The sequence below is a fragment of the Vidua chalybeata genome, chromosome 1 (genome assembly GCF_026979565.1).
Source record: "Vidua chalybeata isolate OUT-0048 chromosome 1, bVidCha1 merged haplotype, whole genome shotgun sequence".
NCBI lineage: Eukaryota > Metazoa > Chordata > Aves > Passeriformes > Viduidae > Vidua > Vidua chalybeata.
This window is the reverse complement of record NC_071530.1, coordinates 99052392-99072993: the sequence shown is the minus strand read 5'-3', so window position 1 is coordinate 99072993 and position 20602 is coordinate 99052392. Positions and strand designations below refer to the sequence as shown.

General features: G+C 35.2%; 1 protein-coding gene across 3 annotated transcripts in view; it reads left to right on the top strand.

Annotated features, from left to right (window-relative positions):
* Positions 1–20602, top strand: part of LOC128795565 (cadherin-7) — a 72004-nt gene that overhangs the window by 22620 nt on the left and 28782 nt on the right. For 2 of the 3 annotated variants that reach the window (XM_053956433.1, XM_053956443.1), the window contains exons 2-5: positions 7717–8011; positions 15485–15604; positions 17912–18079; positions 19437–19624. In XM_053956433.1, coding sequence (XP_053812408.1) covers positions 7717–8011; positions 15485–15604; positions 17912–18079; positions 19437–19624 — 771 coding nt within the window. The remainder of the gene's footprint in view (positions 1–7716; positions 8012–15484; positions 15605–17911; positions 18080–19436; positions 19625–20602) is intronic. The other variant, XM_053956452.1, reaches the window with a different exon arrangement.

Sequence of the window (20602 nt, the reverse complement as noted above, 5' to 3'; positions counted from 1 at the left end):
TTAAATTGTTGTTGCAGTAAGCAGTTTATGGAAAGAAGATGCTGGTAAAGTTATACAACATTACTCTGAAATACTATTCTTGCACTTCAGATGTATCCATGTTGTCATTCACTTTGGCTTTTGGTTTCTGAATATTTTTACCTTTTATTTGTTTATTTATTTTAATTTTTTTCCTCCATTTCCTGTTAAACATTTGTATTTATTTTACCTCATCCTCTCCTTTCTTATTGATGACTGAATACCTTGATTGTAGATGAAGATTTACTCTCACTGGTTTTATGTACTGGTAAATATGAAGGTCTTGGAGGTTCAAATTACACCAAATGTCATACATTTTGGTTGTTGGAGGACTGTTATGGACTATAATCTGTGGGATGAAAACTGATACTTCCAAAGGGATGTGCCTCGGTTTTACCTTGAATCTGAAATGTGTTCATTTGATAGGTAATTTCTGATGACTTCATTGCACTTGTGGTGATCCTGGGCAGTTATATATCTGCCTTGTGGTCATTCATAAGACCCTAGTATTACCTGTGTCAAAACAAAATATGATTCAGAGGCAGTCTGAGTTCAGGCAGCCTGTAGGGTCAGTGCTGAAGGTGAAGAGATCTCTGAAATGTCCTGGACCTTAATTATGTCAGAAGTTCTTAGGTCTTTGATCACCTCTGAGCACTCCAGACACTGTTTTGGATATTTTAAATCAAATCAGAAGAGAAGTCTTGTCTTGGCTGACCAGATTTTTAGTAACCCAGTCACCAACTTCTTGTGTTAGATAAATATAACATGGTTATAATGCGGTCTGCAGCATGAGACCTTGTTATATTCCCTCATGACTGTTTCTGCACTTGCCTGACAAAGAGCAAGTCTAAAAGCAACAAAACAGTGCATGAAATTGCCTGTACATCAACGTGGCAAATTGTGCCACAGTGACACCATTGTCTGTGCTGGTTCCCTACTATGCTGACAACATTGCTGAGACAAGGAAACTCTGGCAGCATTACAGGCATATTCCTTCTGTTCAAACTCTAATTAAACATGCTGGAGTTTTGGGTATAGCCATTTATATTGACTTGAACTCTTGTCTTCAGTATTATCTGTTATGCTGAAAGTACAGAATGTAGACGAGCTTATTTCTTTCTGAGCCTAGGCCTGTGCTATAGTTTTACATAAATTAATAAAACCAAAAGCAAACAAAAGCCCTCCAGGAGCTCCTTTATCACTTTCTCAACATTTCTTGGAGAATAGGCTTTTATAAGAAAATCATTACCTACTGAATAATACTTTCACTGGTGCCTGGGTATGAAGTCAATTATATGAATCACAGGCCTTTGCTGACATCAATAAAATGTTGAGGAATCTTTTTCTTTCCCTCATGACTTCTGTAATCAGACTGAAAGATAAATTTAAAAAGATGTTTTAGGCTGTTGATACTGAAATATGGTTTCAGTTTAAAAGAATAATAGTTTCATGGCTCCCTCTGAGAGCAATGATCCTATTAGTAACTAATGTGTTTGTGAAGTCCTTAGACATTGCAGAAACGTGGTATGTGTGCACATTAGATTTTACTGAAATGTTAACTACACTGTCTAGGTTGAATTCTAAATATTAGTTACTATTTGCATTGAAATTGTTCCAAAGCACCAGCACTGAACCCTTAGTTATCCTGATAGTTGAAAGATATAGTGTTACATAAAAAAAAAAAAAAAAAAGAAAAAGAAAAGGAGATAAAACCCCTATAAATATCTAGTACTTTATGAGTCATCACAAAACACATATTAACAATGGTAATCTAAGGGGAAAGAGGATTTGAAAACTTTGTATGTATAACCATAGTAAATATTGACTCCAAGAACAGCAATTTTAAGAATCTGACTGTTGTGATGACCAAAATTAATAGAAATGGAAAAATTATGTTTTTGTTTCAAATAACCAGCTTTTTTTAGCCTTCTAGAAATTACACGTTTAATCTTTATATATCCTTTTTAAATCTTCCCAGAAAGGATGACGGGGAGAAGGTGGCATGAAGAAAAGATTATTCTTCCCACAATCTGTTCTCAGTTGTTTTGTGATGGTAAATTATGTTTATAAAATGGACAAGAAGATTGTTTCTGGCTTGGAGTTCTTTTTTTCCTTTTTGTGGTTGTTTTTGATTCTTAGTGCCTCGTTGCATTTTGTGAGGAGGCAGGAAAAAGCTTCAGTTGTGCCAGTTCCATATCACCAATAACAATGGATGCTGCACAGAGCATGAGGAGAAGGCAGTTTTCATTCCTCTCCTCTCTTTCTAGCTACTTTCATAGAGAGAAAGGAAGGGATACAGACAAGGCAAATCCTCCTTAAGAAAACTTTTCAGTTCTGCAAAGGAGGGTACATTTCCTATGGTCTCAGAGAGCAATGAAGCTAGATTGTATTGAAGCATCTAATGTTTCCCCTGTCCATCTCTTTCTCTCCATTGCTTCTGTTAGTCTGCTAATGTCAAAAAACCATCAGCTCCTCATGTTCTCCCTTCGATTTTCTTCTTCACCAATAATCTATAAACTTTGTAATGAATCATTAACCATGCTGGCACAGAGAGAAGCAAAAGCAGATAGAGCTTTAGGGAAGAGAAATCGGACAAGAGAGGCATATGAACATTGCACCTGCTTCAAAGGAGCTTGAACTGAAAATCGGAAAAAGAGCAAACCTCCCATTCAGATATACAAGAGACGAGTAATGGACAGATAAGCTGCTTTTAGTACTTTAAATGCTTTTAATAATGCAGTGCAGTATCTCTCCTTACTGAGAAAAATAAGTCTCCTTCTCTATTGGAAATACTGCTTTAGTACTTTAATGGCAAGTGATGCAAAAGGATATCATCTTTGGTTTTACAGATTTTAACATAGGCAGTATCTAGAAACTGTTGAGCATTGGGATTTTTGAAAAAAGTGTTTTATTTAGGTTTCCCTAGACTAATCACCAGCCTGAAAGTCCACATAGACATAAGTGTGTTAGGGGACACCCTAGACTAAGCTATATTGCTGTAGGGCCAAAAAAGCATGAGGAAAAAATTGAGCTTTTTAAAAGAGTTATGGTAATAACACCTTTGCTCTTTAGTGAAGCTGACTGCTTCCTTCTTGCACACATATCCAAGCAAGTATTTTCTAAAACTGAGAGCCTAAAGAGATTAAGTGCTTTTTTTACCTTGAGTTCAGAGTCAACAGATGACACTCAATAAATTATCTTCTAAAGAACAAGAAAAAGTGCACTTTTTATGTGCATTGTCCTCCTGCCTCAACAAGGCTTATGTGACTTTTATTATTAGATCTATTTGCTCTCTGCTAACTTTCCTAGCACATCAAAAGTTATCCTCCTGGCAAAAAATACATCATCTCTCTCTAGAGGATTGCTGCTTCCCTTTCCTGTTCTCATGTGCTCTTGTACATGCAGGGATCACACAAACCCAGAACTCTTAGAATCTTCATATCAAATGTATGCAGTATGTAACAAAATATATCATATATATTATATGTAGGATCATATATATAGGACTGTAGGACTATAGGATCAGCTTAGGATCAGATTGAATTGTGAATCTTATACTGCAAATAAGCCTAGTTGAAAGGGAAGGCAAACTGGAGAGTCACCATCATAGGTATTGTGTGGAGGTGGCAATGGATGAAATTAATTGCAATGATAAAACTGTCTCTATCATTCCTCTTTCTGAAAACATGGTGTTTTGTTTACAATATCTATGGCAAACTGATTCTGAAAGAAGAATTGTCAGGAATTACCCAGAATAGAACCAGATGATATTTAGCCAGTGAATCCTTGAATCCTCCATGTCTCTTGAAGCAAGGATTGGAAAGTAACTTTGTCTTGAGCCTCTCTACTTCTAAAGTCATAGTCCCCATGTGCAGCTACGGATTGAGCTGCAGTTCTGTCTCCTACAAGAATGGCCCTGTAGAAAGTGGAAGGAGTGAAAGACAAGCTAGCAGATGGCATGGCCATAGATGCTTTCTGGAACCTTCCTGCAAAGTACTACTGTCCTGAGGACTAATATCATTCTATATAATTGTTGCCAAATTAATAACAAGAATAAATAAAAATCCTAGGTCTTATTATTTAATATCTTTCTTGTATTAAAAAGGGGGCAAAGAATGCCCCAAAACAACAACAAAAGCAAATGAGAAAACCTGACAACAACAAAAAATGTACAAAGTGTTTTCTAAAGCCAACATTATGTGGAAAATTGTACTTCTCACTTCCTACAATGTTAAATTAAATAGCTGGAACCCCAGGTAGTTTGCAGTCATGTTTGTTAGTAGCAGAGCTGTGAATATGATACAGAACATTCTAATTCAAAAATTTTGTTCATAGTTACAAAGCATTGATGCTCTGCATTTAACGACTTTGAAGATCACTGTATGGAAGAATTATATCGTGTGAAACTGGAATATAGGTGACATGAAAACTGCATCAAAATTCTCAATATTTTCAGCAAAGTACTTTTTTATTTTTTGCATTGTTCTCTTGTACTGTACTTTTAAATTTTCTCAGATCTCCTCTAAAAAGCATATAAAAGTGGTGAAAAAAAATCTCTTTAGAGTGCTTTATACTGAATTGATTGTTCCATAGTGCCAAAGATAAACTTAATCTTGAGCTATATCACCTTCCTGGGGTTAAGTAGGTAGAGAATGGTACATTACTAATTTGAGCATGGGCCAGCACAGTTTTTAAATGCTTATTAGAACAAAGTTTTAATAGAAGATGCAAAGAAGTTTGCAGTTCCAGAGCCTTAACCTTGGAATAACAAAGGTCCTCACTAATCACTTTACTAATCCATGTGGTAGCAGTTTTCTTACCAAGGCATCGCTCCAAACAGTGGCTTCTGCTCAGCATTTCACTCCAGGTCACCAGCCACTGTAGCAAAATCCATGAGATTTATGCACCTCAAAGTGGAACTCCTTAAAGAACAATGTGTTGTTAATCAGTAAGCCACTGAGTGAGCAAATGGGAAATGCTGAAGCTACAGAATTTCTCCTTTCCCTGGGATATGAAAGCCTTGCTCAGTGCATCTTCAAGGATTTACTGGACTCTCCCCTGAAGGTCTCTTTTTTATTTTTTTCAAAGTTATTTACTCAGGATAGGGCTGGGTGTAGATACAAGGTAAAAGGCTGTGCAGCCCTGCAGTTTGAGACCACTGTAGTGTGCTAATGGTCTCAGCTCCATCCCCATGGGACAGAGCTGTGCTGCTCTCAGTAACTGAGATATGGAAACTTTTCTTTCTCTGCTTGAAGAGATTTACTTGTACATCTCTAACATTCAGAAAACTGCTCTGCACGATGAAATGCTGGTGTCCTCTGCTTTTCTCTCATCCTAAAGTATGCCAGAAAAGGTGGAACAGCCTTTACAGGGAGAATGTGAGAGTCTCAGCCACCACAGAAAGACCAGCTACAATATGGGGTATGGAGAAAACAGAATCACTTAAGAAAGACAAAGGCATTGAATCTTTTTATCCCATAACCTCAGTTCTTGTGTAACGTGATGTTCAGCATTTCAGTCTAGACTATAGGCTATGTAGGGAAACACACACAGTTCCTCTGTAGCACACAGGAGACTTATGCACCCTGAAGTAGGTATTAGAGAAGGAAAAGTGGAAGGAAAAAAAAGGTCAAACAAAATCAAAGACCAGTGAGACAGATTCCTACTTGCACAGGCCACTGCTCCTCTGTGGGGAAGATGGATTCTTCTTCCAGTTAAGTTTGAAAAAGCATTGAAAGCCCCAGCTGTCAGATGTGTGAGTTGAACAGAGGTATGGTTTGTTCAATAGACCCCAGCCATTGGGACTGAGAAATACTCAGTGCTGTGGATCTCAAAAGAGCCTGAATGTGAGATACATTTTACCTTGGCCTGCTCACGGTGTCTGCATTGTTTATCCCTGAGTGTGCAGAGAAGCAGGGCTTTAAATATTTGGGGAACTCCACCAAAGAAATCTTAGGCTTGTTTAGGTGTCTCTGGATTTAGGCAGCAGCAGAATAAGGATAGACCATATTTCAAAATAATGTAGCTAATCTGATTTAGATACCCTAATCCAGTCCAAAGCTCCGGATTCCATTTCTGTCTTAAAAGAGAGGAATGCACTGTAATTGCATAAGTATGAGATATCCAAACAGTGTAAGTGAAATAATGTGTAAGAAATAGGCAGCTTTTTATCCAGATGAAAAATTCAAAACTGAGCATGAATACTACCCTGCTGAAATAGGAAAAGATTTTGCAGCTGTGCTAAGTCATGCCCAAGATAACAATTTTCTGCATGTATTTGGGAAGTGAATACTGTCACAGTGATACTCCTAACAGAAAGAAAAAAAAATTAGTGATGGAAATTGTGATGATCATGATGATGACAGTGGACGTACCTCCAAACTCAAGATAACATGGAATTAGGACAGGAACAAAGAAGATATGAGATAGAAAATCCAAGCATATTTAACACTGTCTTCAGCTCTTTACAAATTAATCCAATTTTAACAAGCAATAAAGTACTTTAAATTTTACTGATATTCTTTTCCCCTGTACAGTATTAAATATATCATATGTTACGATAACATGATATCCAGATCAATTACACTCTTGATGCAAGTTTGAGAAGTATGTAAGAGGTGTTTAAGTCCGTGCTCTATAACAGGAAGATGAAATTCAGTGAACATAAAAGAGCTAGAAAACCTGTGGAATCCTGCTCTGTAAATTAAAATACCTTGAGTGATGAGGAAAAAAAATATTTTTGTAAACTTGTCTTGCCTTTCTAATGGAAGATACATTTTGAGGTATTCAAGTATATTTCTTGTATGCCTACTACAAGTAGTCCCAGGAAACTGCACCTGGCTTTTCAAGCACACTGCTGTGTGCTTCAAAAGTACCAAGACACCTCGATCTTTATCAGAGTCTGCATTTTTCTGTAATTAGATAAAGAAAAGAAAGACATGGAAGTGAAGAATTGAAGTTACAGGCTCATCAGTTAGTAGTGAGCAATTTATCAACCAGTTCATTTTACCTCATTTTATAGAATCATAGAATATCCTGAGCTGGAAGGGACCCATCAAGATAATCTCGTCCAACCCATGGCCCTGCACAGGAAACCACAAGAATCACACCAACTGCCTGACAGCATTGTCCAAATGCTTCTTGAACTCTGTCAGGCTTGGTGCTGTGACCACTTCCCTGGGGAACCTGCTCCAGTGCCCAACCACCCTCTTGTTGAAAAACTTTCCTGCTATCCCCGGACTTAGCTTCACGCCATTTTCTTGAATTCTGTCACTGCTCATGAGAGAATACATAAATACACACAAGAGCAAACACACACTGACATGAAGTTTATACTGCCATTTGTTTGAAGTCTCACCCTTCAGAAGGATTATAAGCTGAAGTGAACAATGTGGTTACGCTCACATAGGAATAAAGTCACGGTTATGATCATATGTGTGCATGTGTTTGTCCATGTAAAAATCTGGCGTGAGAAAAGTGAGATTGTTTGCAGGAAAGAATGATGTTTTTGTGCTTAAGGGAGCAAATTTACAGATTCTAATGGTCCCTCACATGCTGTGTGTGATAAACATTCAGCTTATATTTCCAGGAACAATAAAATTTCATGTACTACTGCTCAACATAGGAATTATTTTTACATATCTCCATGCCACTGCCTCTCTTGTAAGTTAATCTCATCTCTCATCAATTTTTCACCAGCTTCACTCTGATGTTGATAAAGGAGATGGTTCCATCAAATACATCTTGTCAGGCGAAGGGGCAAGTTCCATTTTCATTATTGATGAGAACACGGGGGATATTCATGCTACAAAGAGGCTGGATCGAGAAGAGCAGGCCTACTACACGCTCCGAGCACAAGCACTAGATAGGCTGACTAATAAACCCGTGGAGCCAGAGTCTGAGTTCGTCATTAAGATTCAGGACATCAATGACAATGAACCAAAATTTCTGGATGGTCCCTACACTGCTGGAGTTCCTGAGATGTCTCCTGTGGGTAAGTGCAAAATACACTGTTGGTGTTGTGGGAAATTTGTTCCTATTGCCTTTTTAAAAGTTTCATTATTTTTTACTGTTTCACACTAAGCTACTTAATTATCTATGAGGCACCTGCAACAGTTAGATATTTCAAGACTAAACTGGAAATAACAAGCTAGATTAAGTATTTACACTTTCAAAAATGTTGTGAAACTCAAATAGCTATGCAAGGATTCAGATAACCATTTTATGGTGCACTTCTCATTCCAGGCCCAGAGGCTTTGTTTTATAATTCCCATTAACAGTAATAAGTTTCACACCTATGCTATGATATTCAGAGGTTATAATTTATAATTTCATATAGATAAGGTCTGTTCATAACAAAGTCTTCAAATTCCTGCTAGTGAATAGCATAATCTTTTTTGTAAGTTTTGTACATTTTAGCAATAGTTTATTGGATATTTATTTCTTACACTGAAATTCCATTTTCTGGGGAATATAGTCAAGCAGCAGGAACCAGGATACAACTTGAGATAGTTCAAAGTTCTATTGAAATCAGAGAAGAATGTGTTTTAGAGGCTTCAGACCCTGTGTTGGAAACTAAGAATGCTGATTTTTCCTGATTTTGAATTAGGGAAGAATTTCAAAATCAAATCCACTATCTCTTCATTATAAAGTGACCAAATGCTCATCCATTGTCAGGTGCCACTGTTCCTTTGAAAGCTGACTCTTTCAGACCAGATTAAGTCTTGGCCTGGAGATGTTTTGGTAAATGTTACTTTAAGATGAAATTATAAATGCAAGCACAAAAAACCCCAAACAAACAAACAAACAAACAAAAAACAAACAAAGAAAACAAAAAAGAAAAAACCAAACCAAAACAAAATATCTTACTTTACTGCAAATATGTATATGGGAAGTCTCACTTCAGCTTGCGAGAGTTCTGTGGTGGTTGAAATAAAGATTTTCTTTGCTTAACTGATTTTAAACCATATTAGAATGTGGTAGCCTTACAGTAAGACTGCATATAAAATTTGCTGTAGTTTCCTCAGTATGATCTCCTGTGTTTTTGAATGTTAAACAATGCATCTAAATTGGAGCTAGAGAGAAAAAGAATCTTCCCTAGCTAAGTGTCCTGCAGCAATCAGTAGCAAACATTGCTTATATATGTGAAACTCAGTTTAGGAGTCAATAGAAGATAAGTAAAGCATTGCTAATGAGTTTTCTATACATTTATTTTACTAAGCAGTGAACATAGATGCTATTTCTCATTGATACTTGGCATTTGCTCATTGTCACTCAAGCACTATGTGGATGGCTGAAGAGACAATATTAGCCTTGGAAGAAAGACAGACACCATAGCTTTTGCAGAGTAACAGGGAGGAGATGAAGTTTCTGGGATCTTTTTACTTCTGAACTTTGAAAAAATCTAGACAACAGATAATCGAAGACTGTAAAACCTAAATATTCCACTTCAAAAATATGTTGTGTTAAAATACATCTTTTTTTCCTTAAATATGTTGCCCTTTTACTTTAGAATAAGATTATTTAAGTAAAATGCAGCATTCAGCAACTATTAGGTTTTTTTTCCACTTTTGTCTTATGGCCTGAAAAGAAATTATCTCCATATTTCACTTTTGCATTTATCACCTCTGTCTTTTCTTGCACTGGCATATTGATGTACAGACAACTACTACAGATATATGAGGTTTACCAACACTTACAAAACCATGCCTCTACTCCTTCCTATGCTCCATTTGTTCCAAAAATATATTGGAAATCAATCTATGGGGAGTGCACTGTGTGCAGTGGAGAATGTAAAGACTATTTTTCAAAATGAGCTGCTTTGCATATTTTGTTGAATCTTTAAATCATAAAGGAGTAAAATAATTTTTCTCCCATATGGACTATACAACACCAAATGTATTTTCAATTCAGGTAAGTATTATGCAAAATTATTCACTGAGACTTGTGCACTCTACGAAATTTGTGTCAACTAAGGGTGGTTTCAGATCCATGAACTTCCTGAAACTGCATTTTTAAACATCTTCATGGTTAATATTACACACCTACCAAATACTGCATTGTTACAGAGTTAAGGATTAACTTGAAATTCCTTTGTCAGACTTTGTTGCACTTTGTCACATTTTGTCTTACATAGTTAGAGCAATTCATACTTTATTCATATAACATAATTTTTAATTAATCACCTAGAGCATCCATGAAATATTAAGGAGATACAAAGTATCTCTCTCTTATTTTGTTTAAAATTGTATCCATGACAAGGATTTTTAATTGGATATTAAAGGAAATTAAAGAGATCAAAGGATTATAAACCCAAATTAACTATAAAGCTAAGAATACTATAACCTTTAACCTACAGGCTGGTTGTGCAAGTATAATGGTTCTGTATTTTTGACAAATATTTTTGGACATTATCTAAGGCTAATTGAAGTCAATCTCTTCTTTTATTTGAAATGACTTCAGGTCAGGTTTAAATTATATTTGGGTCAGGCCCAATTATATTGATTATCCTGAACAGAGTAAATATCTTGATGGCTTATAAATCTATTCATGGCAAAACCCCCAAAGACTTGGCTTATCTGAAAATCATAAGGATTTGGTTTTGTCATTTTTTTTAAGTGTGTCTGGTACTTAAAAAACTGAGCAGCATTATATTTCAAACAAAAGGATACTGGTCTGTTTGAGTTAGAACCGAGGGAAGTAGGGATGAGAATTCCAATGCCCAACATAGTTTTGGTTTGTTTAATCCTCTCTTCTCTCCAGCCATATCAACAGTTTTGCTTGTTACCCAGCACAACAAATATATCTCTTGCCATTTATTACCCTTGACTGAGATGGATTGAAATATCTGAATTATATAACAAAGTAAAGAAAACAAAAGCACTGTATCAGGCTTACATCTTTGATACAGTGTGTTGTGGGCTTTGAGAGCCTGCATGAAGTTTCTTTCTCCAAGCACAAGCCACCTCTGCTTCCCTTTGTGTGATCTTGCTGCTTAGCTGGAGCCATTCTTGAGTTTTTTCACCAAGTGAAGGCAACATAACGAGGCTGTGGGAGGGGAGGGAGGAGCTCAACAGGGTTCTGACTCTCCCTTTTCACACTCCTGGAGGGGAAAGGCTGTGGAAGCAATGCTGCATCAGCTGTGGGTGAGACCTGGTGGTGGAAGCATAGAAATACCACAAGGTACCAAGCAGAACCAGTCTGGATTGTTGTATGGAAAGATTATGCACAAGATCTGGATAACTTGATAGTAAAGGTGTTTAATGTTTTTAGTAGCAGCTGATATCATGTAGAGATGTGATGCCATCATGGAATTGTATGTTAGACATAGTACACATCGTTAACTGATATAAATTAATACTTTTAATAATTGACTGCCTTAAAGCTCTATTTTCAATTTGTTAATGTGGCTAAAATTCAATTGATAAGAGTTTGTGCAGTTTAAAAATTATGTATTTGTTAAATTATTCTAGTTTTAGAAACCAGTTTTATTTTGAATGATCTCACCAATATTAAAATAGAAGTCACAGAATCATTTCTCATAAAACATTATTTCAAAATTTGCATAAAATATCCTGTAAGTTACTAGCAAAAAGCTAGTAACTTTTTTTCTAAAAAGCTCTGTAGAGGTTTCTAAAATAATACACTTAGAGATTCAAAATGGATACCTTTGAAGGATCTCCAACTCAATTTTCAGCAATCAGTTTAGCTTTTTCTCTTCCTATCATGGAAAATGTTAATCTCTCCAGTGTCAGGAACATTGTTGAGCCTTGGCTAAATTTAAGTACAAATAGCATTCTAAATACAAGGTCATCTCTGCAAATATCCTCCCATCCTTTTACCTTAATATCAGAGTTAATAGGTCAAGTTCTAAGATTACTGTAATTTAGTAATCTCTATCAATGTCTAATAAATATTATGTTACAAATTATCTTAAAAATTCTGGAAAATAAAATAAAAAATCTGTACCAGTCACACAGAATTAAGTCTGTAACTAACTATTATCAAGAAAAGAATTACATTAAACACTTTGATAAGCAGCACAGATTTTTTTCACAGTACTTGCTACAATTGCTGAAAAAGTTTATGATGTTGCTTCATGTAGAATTCCTTTTAATGAACAGATTCCAAGTTTTGTTAAAAAGACATAACTGTAGAGAAAGATAATTTTAGAGCAATCCATACTTAAAAGAGAAAGCTATTTTTAAAATAAAATATGCACGTTTATTTTTTTCAATCCATACAAAATACACAAACTGTAAGTAATATTTTAAGTTATAGTTGCAAAGCCACAGTTTATATTAAGACATTAATGAAAGTTTGGGGTAGGGTCAGTGTCCTGTCTACACTTGCACTCCAGGGCTCTGAACAATGATGACTAAACAAGATTTATTGGTTGGAGTAAAGGTGTGGTACCATTTGTTGACTCTCCCTGTTACCTGTAAGTCCTAACCTTGGATGCAGGTATGACAGCTGACTGTCTCTGCTAGAGGGTAAGGCAAAGCGTTCATGGACACAAGGAAGACAATTTCAGTGCAGGAACACAAACTCTTTTAAGATGTTGTACTTGGAAGTACGATGCAACTACCCATTTTTCCTCACACTTTTAGATTTATTTACTATCTGTAAGTATCCCAACAACTTTATGATTTAGGTTTTTTTAAAAGGGAAGTAAGTATTTTAGTTTGACATCAATCCGTTGCAGAAAGATTAGGACAGCAGTACATGGCAATTATCATACTCTGAAGGAATTCCTGTTCTTCAAGAGCAATCTGCTTCTTCTGGAAAAAAATCTCTGTAAATCCTCAAATACAGATATTTCTGTGCATTTTGTTTCCTTGGAACAGATTTCCTACACATACGACTTTTCACATAATTAGAATACCTTCTGTTATCTTGCATATTCTTGAAAAAAATGTTGTGCAGAAATCTCCCTCTCAGCATGGGGCTCCAAAAGCTCTTTTTTTTCTCTGTGTGTGCAATTAATAAAGAAATAATGACAATATCATGGGTTTTAGATCTTTCCCCCAGTGATGTTTAGAAGAAATTGATTATCACAGAAGGACTGGAAAAGTATCATTATTTTTTAGTTACTGATTACATTTAAATGTAATTATCGCAGAAAGATTTGATGTTAGAATTTCTACTTAAAAACCACCCTTTTCTGTAGTATTCATGTGTTTTAGGAGGGAGACAATCAAATTGAGATAATGACTTTATTTGTCTCCTGGAATGTAGAGGTTTTGTTTACTACATCAATAGATTTTTACAGCAAACAAGCACTTCTAAACTTGCAGCATTTAGAAAATGTCTGTGCTGAGATTGCAGAGCTTGTAATTTCTTTGATCTTGTATTGGTCTGGGGCCCTTGAAGGCAGCAAGAGCAGGGGGAAAGACATAACTGTGTGAGAAGTTTATAAGCACTTTTGCCAATATTTGCAGACATTGTAAGCTTCATTGGCAGGACTTAGTGACTTTGTAAATGTGGTAAGCCTGGCTTTCACAAAGAACACGGGATGTCAAACAGTCATTATGATACCCTTGTTCTCAAAAGCTGGATAGACTTTGGCAAGTTTAAAATAGGTCCCTGTATGAAATTACATTATAGAGTAATCTGTAAAATCAGTTTGACATACTGAATCAAAGCTCTTAGTTACTGGTGAACAGAAAATGGATGTATTTTAAGTCTCATAACCGATAAATGACTTGATGGATTAACTAGCAATTTTCTTTTTACTTAACAGTTGCATGCAAAATTTCAGGTTGGGAAGAACCTTTTCCCTGTCCAAAAATATTAGACAGGTCACAAGACAGAAAAATTGCATTTAAATAGAATTGCAACCATACTACTTTGTCATGGATACTTCAGGAATCGAGATCAAGAATGTGGGCTAACTAGGCCATAACCTCAGTAAATTTGTTTTACAAATTATCATTTCTGGTCAGAATTCTTAAAATCAGGAGCTATCCTTTGCAGTCTGCTCCATTTTATGGAGGGCTGCACTTAATAATTTCTCCAAACTTTCAACCTAGTCCCAAGCTCCATTTATGATGTTCTACTTAACAGAGAATGGAAAAGATAAGGAAAATGGATGGGTGATGTACTATGTAAAACAAAAAGAAATTCAGAGCTTTCTCCCATTTCCTGAAAGAAAAACTTTACATTTCCACATAAAACTGACCAGAATACTATTTATGTTAAGTTCACCCTGGACACTTGCTGTTGCAGTTTGTTCTTAAAAAGTGATTTCAAGGCTTGCTGGTCTCATTTTCACATGTCAAAAACATGTCCTTTCAGAAAGTGAACATTGTGTTTAACAAATGCTTTTCTCTAATCATGTGTCTAAATAAAGTCTATGAAGCAATTTGATCTTCTCTTGAAGACCTTTACTGGACACCTGCCAAATTGATACAATATTAATTTGCAATCTCACCTCCAAATGAGTCCCTGGGCTGTTCAATGGAAGGTCTGAATGTTACAGACAATCTGCCAGTGAGAAAAAATAATCTTTTCTGTCTATCAAAGGATGGTGACCACGGCCAAGGCCCTGGCTCCCAAGTGTTATTTTATTCTGCTCTCAGCACACATGATGAAAGCTGTTGTCTAGAACAAAACAAATGGGAACTGACATGCAGAACATAATGAATAAGAGCTGGATGTAGAATGAGGTCCTCACAAAGCATAACCTTCTCATTAGCCAGTTAGAAATTTCTTTCTTATTCCTGTTAAAATAGACTTTTTTTTTTCATTTTAAAAAATGAAATCTATTTAAAATACATTTTTTTCATACATTTTTTTTTCTCAAGGAATCTTTACACAATAGATTACCACAATTGATATTGCAGGTATATTGAAGGAAATTAGTATTGCAGATTATTGAGGGAAATTACTGCTTCTAAAAGGAATTTAGAGACAACTTTAACCAGGTTTTTTCTGAGCTGAGAAAGAAACTCTTCAGCCATCTCCTTATGAAGCAGTAAATAATTTTATAGACTAACAATAATTTTGTGTATATTTATCAAAATTTGTAAAAAATATATATGTATGTATGTTTGAATTTCTAATGAGTCATTACAATTTCAGCAAGCAGACTTCTCTTAAAAGGAAAACTGCTACTACTGTATTTCATATGCAAACAGACTTCAGGCTTCATCATCATTACAGAAGTTTTGCTGACATATCCTCCACCAAGCAAAGGCAGAGATAGAGAGGAGGAGCTAATGAGTGAGATGGTTTTTGCTTCTGTGAGTCAATGCTTGTGACTGAGAAAATGGAATTCTGTAATAGCTGATACTATTCATTTACAAATAGAACCTGATACACTAAACAGAGTCAGCATGGAAATGATGAACAGTTGTTAAAAACCCACATCGCACTGTTCCAGGCATGTACTGGCACAGCATATAGAGTAAGTGTAGTTCAGATTTTTCTATCTTTCATGTGCAACAGTCCCTCAAACATTTTACAGGTACCTCTGTGGTTCAAGTGACAGCCACTGATGCAGATGATCCTACTTACGGCAACAGTGCTCGAGTGGTTTACAGCATATTGCAAGGACAGCCTTACTTCTCTGTGGAGCCCAAAACAGGTAAATTTACATAAACCCTTTGCAGTAATGCTGAGAAAAAGAGGAAAAAGTGCATTAAAACTTGCTAGGAACTTATTAATATGACCTCTTGTTTAATTGAATAAGTTTGGGTTTTGTTGATCTTTTAATCTCGTATTCTTTAGAATAGATTATGAAAGCCACATGTCTGAGCTATATAATAAACAAACTTTGATGGAATAGAATTTATTGTCTTTTCAATCTACCAGCTACTTGGTCTACTGCCCATTGTCATCTCTCTTTTCAGTGAAAATTTCAAAATTCATTGAACATTTTTTCAGATTTCAGAAATATGTAAATGTCACATATCTGGGTTCCATAAGAATAGATTTAAGACTCAGTTACTCTCCATTCTACTTTTCAAACTGAAGTTTTGTTGTGGGAAATGAATCCCTTCTTTATTAATTTGAAAAAGAAAGCACTGTGCTTCTTTTGCATATGAGATAAAATATTTTGCTGCCACTCTTGAAAGCATATTGCTGGTGAAACTTTATGTATACAATTTTCTTGAAATTTTGTGAACATTTTTAAGCCACAACCAAATGCAACCTTTAATCCTCTGTTAGTTTAAGAAATATTACCCTTTCTGCTGGATCATTTTATAATGCAGGAAAGTAGGTTCTTGCTCTGCTCATTTCAGTTTAGTGCTTGAGCCTTCATTTACACCTGCAAGGAGAAGAGTTATAATCTTCATTTTGTATATAACCAATCTGAGACAAAAGAGAAAAAAAAAATCCACCTTTTAATCATAAACAATCTGTGATGTGAATCAGACCTGAGTCCCAATATTGTGACCAAAGAGTCACACTCTATTTAGCAACATCTAAATTTGCAGAAATAACTAGTATAATTATGTCCATATTGCAAGAGATCCATGCTCAGCAGGGATATATAGCACTGTCCTTTTCCCTCCAATAAGTATGTTTCATAGTGGTTTTCTCTCTGTTTCTCTTTCTCCCTCTCCATGTGTGCATATGTACCATATATGTTGTGATGGTGGCTGCAGGCAGCCCTTGAACAATAATATGGTAGTTTCTGCTAAATAAAAATCTTGATGAATTCAGACTGAAATGTTTGCGTACATTTTCATCACTTTGATGTGATACTCAAATTTCCTGTGTGCATGACAGTTTGCTTCCAAATGATTGGGTAACTTTGCCTGGTAATTTAACTATGACAGAAAAACAAGCATGCCAGGAAAAGCAAGGTAGAAACAATAACACTATTAAATTATATATTAATTGTATTTTTACACATCTTGTAAAATGGGTGAAATAGTGCCAGGCAGTCTGTTGGTGAAATAAATGTTTCAACCCAAAAGTGATAAATGGCAAGTCCAACATCCATAAGGGAAAAAAGAAATAAAACTCTAAGCAAACATTCAACAAATAGCAGATGAAGAGATATGTGTCCCAGTGTGCATCTTCTTTATTTAGTTTATATTTCTTTTACTACTGACACTAAGTGCTGGAGGAGCAAACGGCTGCCTCTCTGAAAATCAGGGTTAGCAACTGTATTATGTACTGTCCATGAAATATTCATAAAACCATCATATTTTGAGAAGGCATATTTATTTTTTGATGTATATCAGCAGAGCTGAAAGAATGAAACATGGAATTTTCTTTTAGTTTTCATTTCATGTCAATTAGTTACAAATTATTTAATTATGCAGATCATCAAATGGACATAACAAAAACTACTTCAGATATTTAAGTGTTTCATTACTAAATAAAAAAAATCTCTTAATTATGCTAATGATTTAGAAGTGGATATTGGTAAACCCAGTATATGGCAAAATAAGATAATTACATATATCTGCAAAGTGTGGCATGTTATCAGTATTGGTAGGAGTGAATGTCTTGAATGAGTATCCAAAAGATAGTGAAATTAATCTTGACCTTAGAATTTTAAAAATGAATGCAGAATATTCTGCTCTTCCTAGCTCTATTTGATTTCAGTGGGAAATCAAATAAAGAAGATTACATCTTCCAGGGAAGGAAGTGTTACCCAAGACACTTTGAAGACTAGTTCAGGGAGAAGATACTTGAAAAACACAATCATGCACTGCATTACTCAGTAAATAAAAATTAGTGGGTTTGGTGACCATTTAAAATAAGGTTACGGTATGTCAGCACAACTCCTAGTCAAACCCTGTTATATTAGTGTTGAAATTAATTCACTCCACTCTTGATGCAATCACTGATCCACTGTTATGTTTTAAAGGCAAACTCAGCTTTTACAGCAGCATATTTTTGCTTGTGCGATTCTTGACACCTTGTCTTTCTGCAGGTGTTATCAAGACTGCCCTTCCGAATATGGACAGAGAAGCCAAGGACCAGTACCTGTTAGTTATCCAAGCAAAGGACATGGTTGGGCAGAATGGGGGATTGTCAGGGACTACATCTGTAACTGTCACCCTGACTGATGTTAATGACAACCCGCCCCGCTTTCCACGCAGTAAGTTACTTTGTAAATATGTGACTTGTAATATTATTCCTAAACATTGGCATTTTCTTTACACACTGTGCTATTTCTAAACAGAAAGTGCTTATTTTCCTTGTCAAGTTCTTTGTTAAACTCTGACTGCAAGACTTTATTATTATTATTATTATTATTAAAATAATAATAATAATTGTTGTTCTTTGTCTAATAATTATTGTTTTTCTTTGTCTCATGCATACCAGATTAGTTGAAATGGTGTACAGCAAAAGGGACATTTATGAATGCATTTTACTTCCTCTCTATGAATAAATAAGCAACAAAATATATCCTAACAGATATTTAAGTCTTGCCAGTTAGGCTTCAGGATTCTTTAATTTTACCCTTAATCCTTTGTATTCCTTTGACATTGTCATGTGCTTACAGTATTTCCTAAAGAGTTAAATACCAAAGAGCTGGGAAGTGACCTTTCCTCCATTTGATTTCTTTGACCAAGGTGGCTCTCATTTTAACCTAAAGAAAGGAGCACACAGTAGTATGCTCAAACCAGAAGAGCTCAGTTTATTCATAGAGTTCTGTCTAGGGTGCTTTTTTACTAATAAAACAAAAAATTGCATGGTAACATAGAGAGTAATGTGAAGGATATATTCATGTTGGCTCCAGCCTCACCTCCAACGATAGAAAAAATATATCTGTACATAATAGATTTCTTGTTATTTCAAGCCACCAACTGCTTGAAATAATAATAGAATAACTGAAGTTGTTTTTGAAGGTGAAGGTGTTATTGGATACCAGAATATCCAATTGGATACCAGATACCAGAATATTCTGGATATCAGAATGCACTCTGATACCCTTTTGACAGCATATATATCATTTTGTGCTTGAATAAAAAAAGCTAGAATTCTCAAGATGGTGCACTTACTGTTAAAGAAATTAATATATATTAGTTTCTAATGATATTCCAATTGTGAGCTGCCTAATCGAAATATAAAGCTATAGAATAATAAGTCTTTATATTGATATTATTTTACTTACATTTATTTCCTCTTTTCTGGTAAACAAAGTAAAAATGCATTATCAGGGACTCACGTCATGATTTGCATTTAAGTTTTGAGTTTTATTTTTGCATCATTACCTTGTACTTTTGTTGTCATATGAAGAAGTTATGCCTGTTGTACCTAGATTCTATCACAAACGAAACCTAACAAAAAGGGCAATTCTATTTCAAAACTGAAGAATATATTCTTGTAGCTTGAGTAGATGTTCAGGCACATGACTTAAAGGAAGGTAGATTTAAGAAAGCTAGATTTCTTTTTTTTTTGGCTTTCAGTCCCAGAAGACTCTGAATTCATTAAAATTTTGAATTTTGTAGGATCATATCAGTATAATGTCCCAGAGTCTTTGCCAGTGGCTTCTGTGGTGGCCAGAATAAAAGCTGCAGATGCAGATGTTGGACCTAACGCTGAAATGGAGTACAAGATTGTGGATGGTGATGGTTTGGGAGTATTCAAGGTTTCTGTTGACAAAGACACCCAGGAGGGAATCATAACTATTCAGAAGGTGAGTCTGATTTTACCCCATGATTCTGTTTAGAACTCTTCAAGATGGGGACAGGTAATGAGAGTATGAGCTTTTGTTCCTAAGTGCCTTGTCTGCTGTAAATGTTTCCATTGGTATATTGACAATATACCATCTTGACTTGACTGTGTGATTATTATCATCTTGACTTGACTGTGTGATTATGAGGTTTTTAATGACTTATACTGAAAAATATTCTGCATTTTCTTTGACAAGACCTTGTATTTTCGTGAGGTGGATGTTTTAAAGCACAGCATTTGAATGGGAATCTAAACTTTAGTCTCATTTGTCTTTGTATTAAATAGTAGAAAGTGTGAAAATATATCTTGCAGCAAAAATGGAAACTCCAAATAAAAAATAGATCCTGAAATTAACTTTAAAAATAATTATCTGGATGTCTATAGCTGAGGTGATACTATTCAGAAAGGACACATTATTAATTTAAAATTATGCAACAGCAAAAGTAGTAGATTTACAAGATAATGTATTATTAAAAATATTATTTAAAAAAACTGAAAAAATTAAATAAGTATTTTTTCTTCATAGCTTTCTACATGTGCAGCTAGAAAACATTATGAAATTGAAAAATCATGTTGATATAAAATTATTAAAAGTAAGCTTTCTTACATTGCTGCAACACATTTTAGACTACCCTTTTAAAAAGTAAAAATGTGATGAAATATTTTTCAAGAAAATTTAAAATTTTTGAACAATAAAAGAAATACAACACCTTAGGAGAACCTCTCATATAATTTCTTAATCTTAATTTGTGAATGCTTGGCAAGGTCCCTGTGACCTTTGTTATACAAGGGATGGTATTTCACAGCCTGGGCTTCCCACCCAGAGCTCAACCTGCAGCTCCCACTGCAGCTGCTTACCCAGCTACCTACACTGCATGGATTCCTCAACAATTTAATATCCTTAATGTGTGGAAATGATTTGGCATTTTGGAATACATGT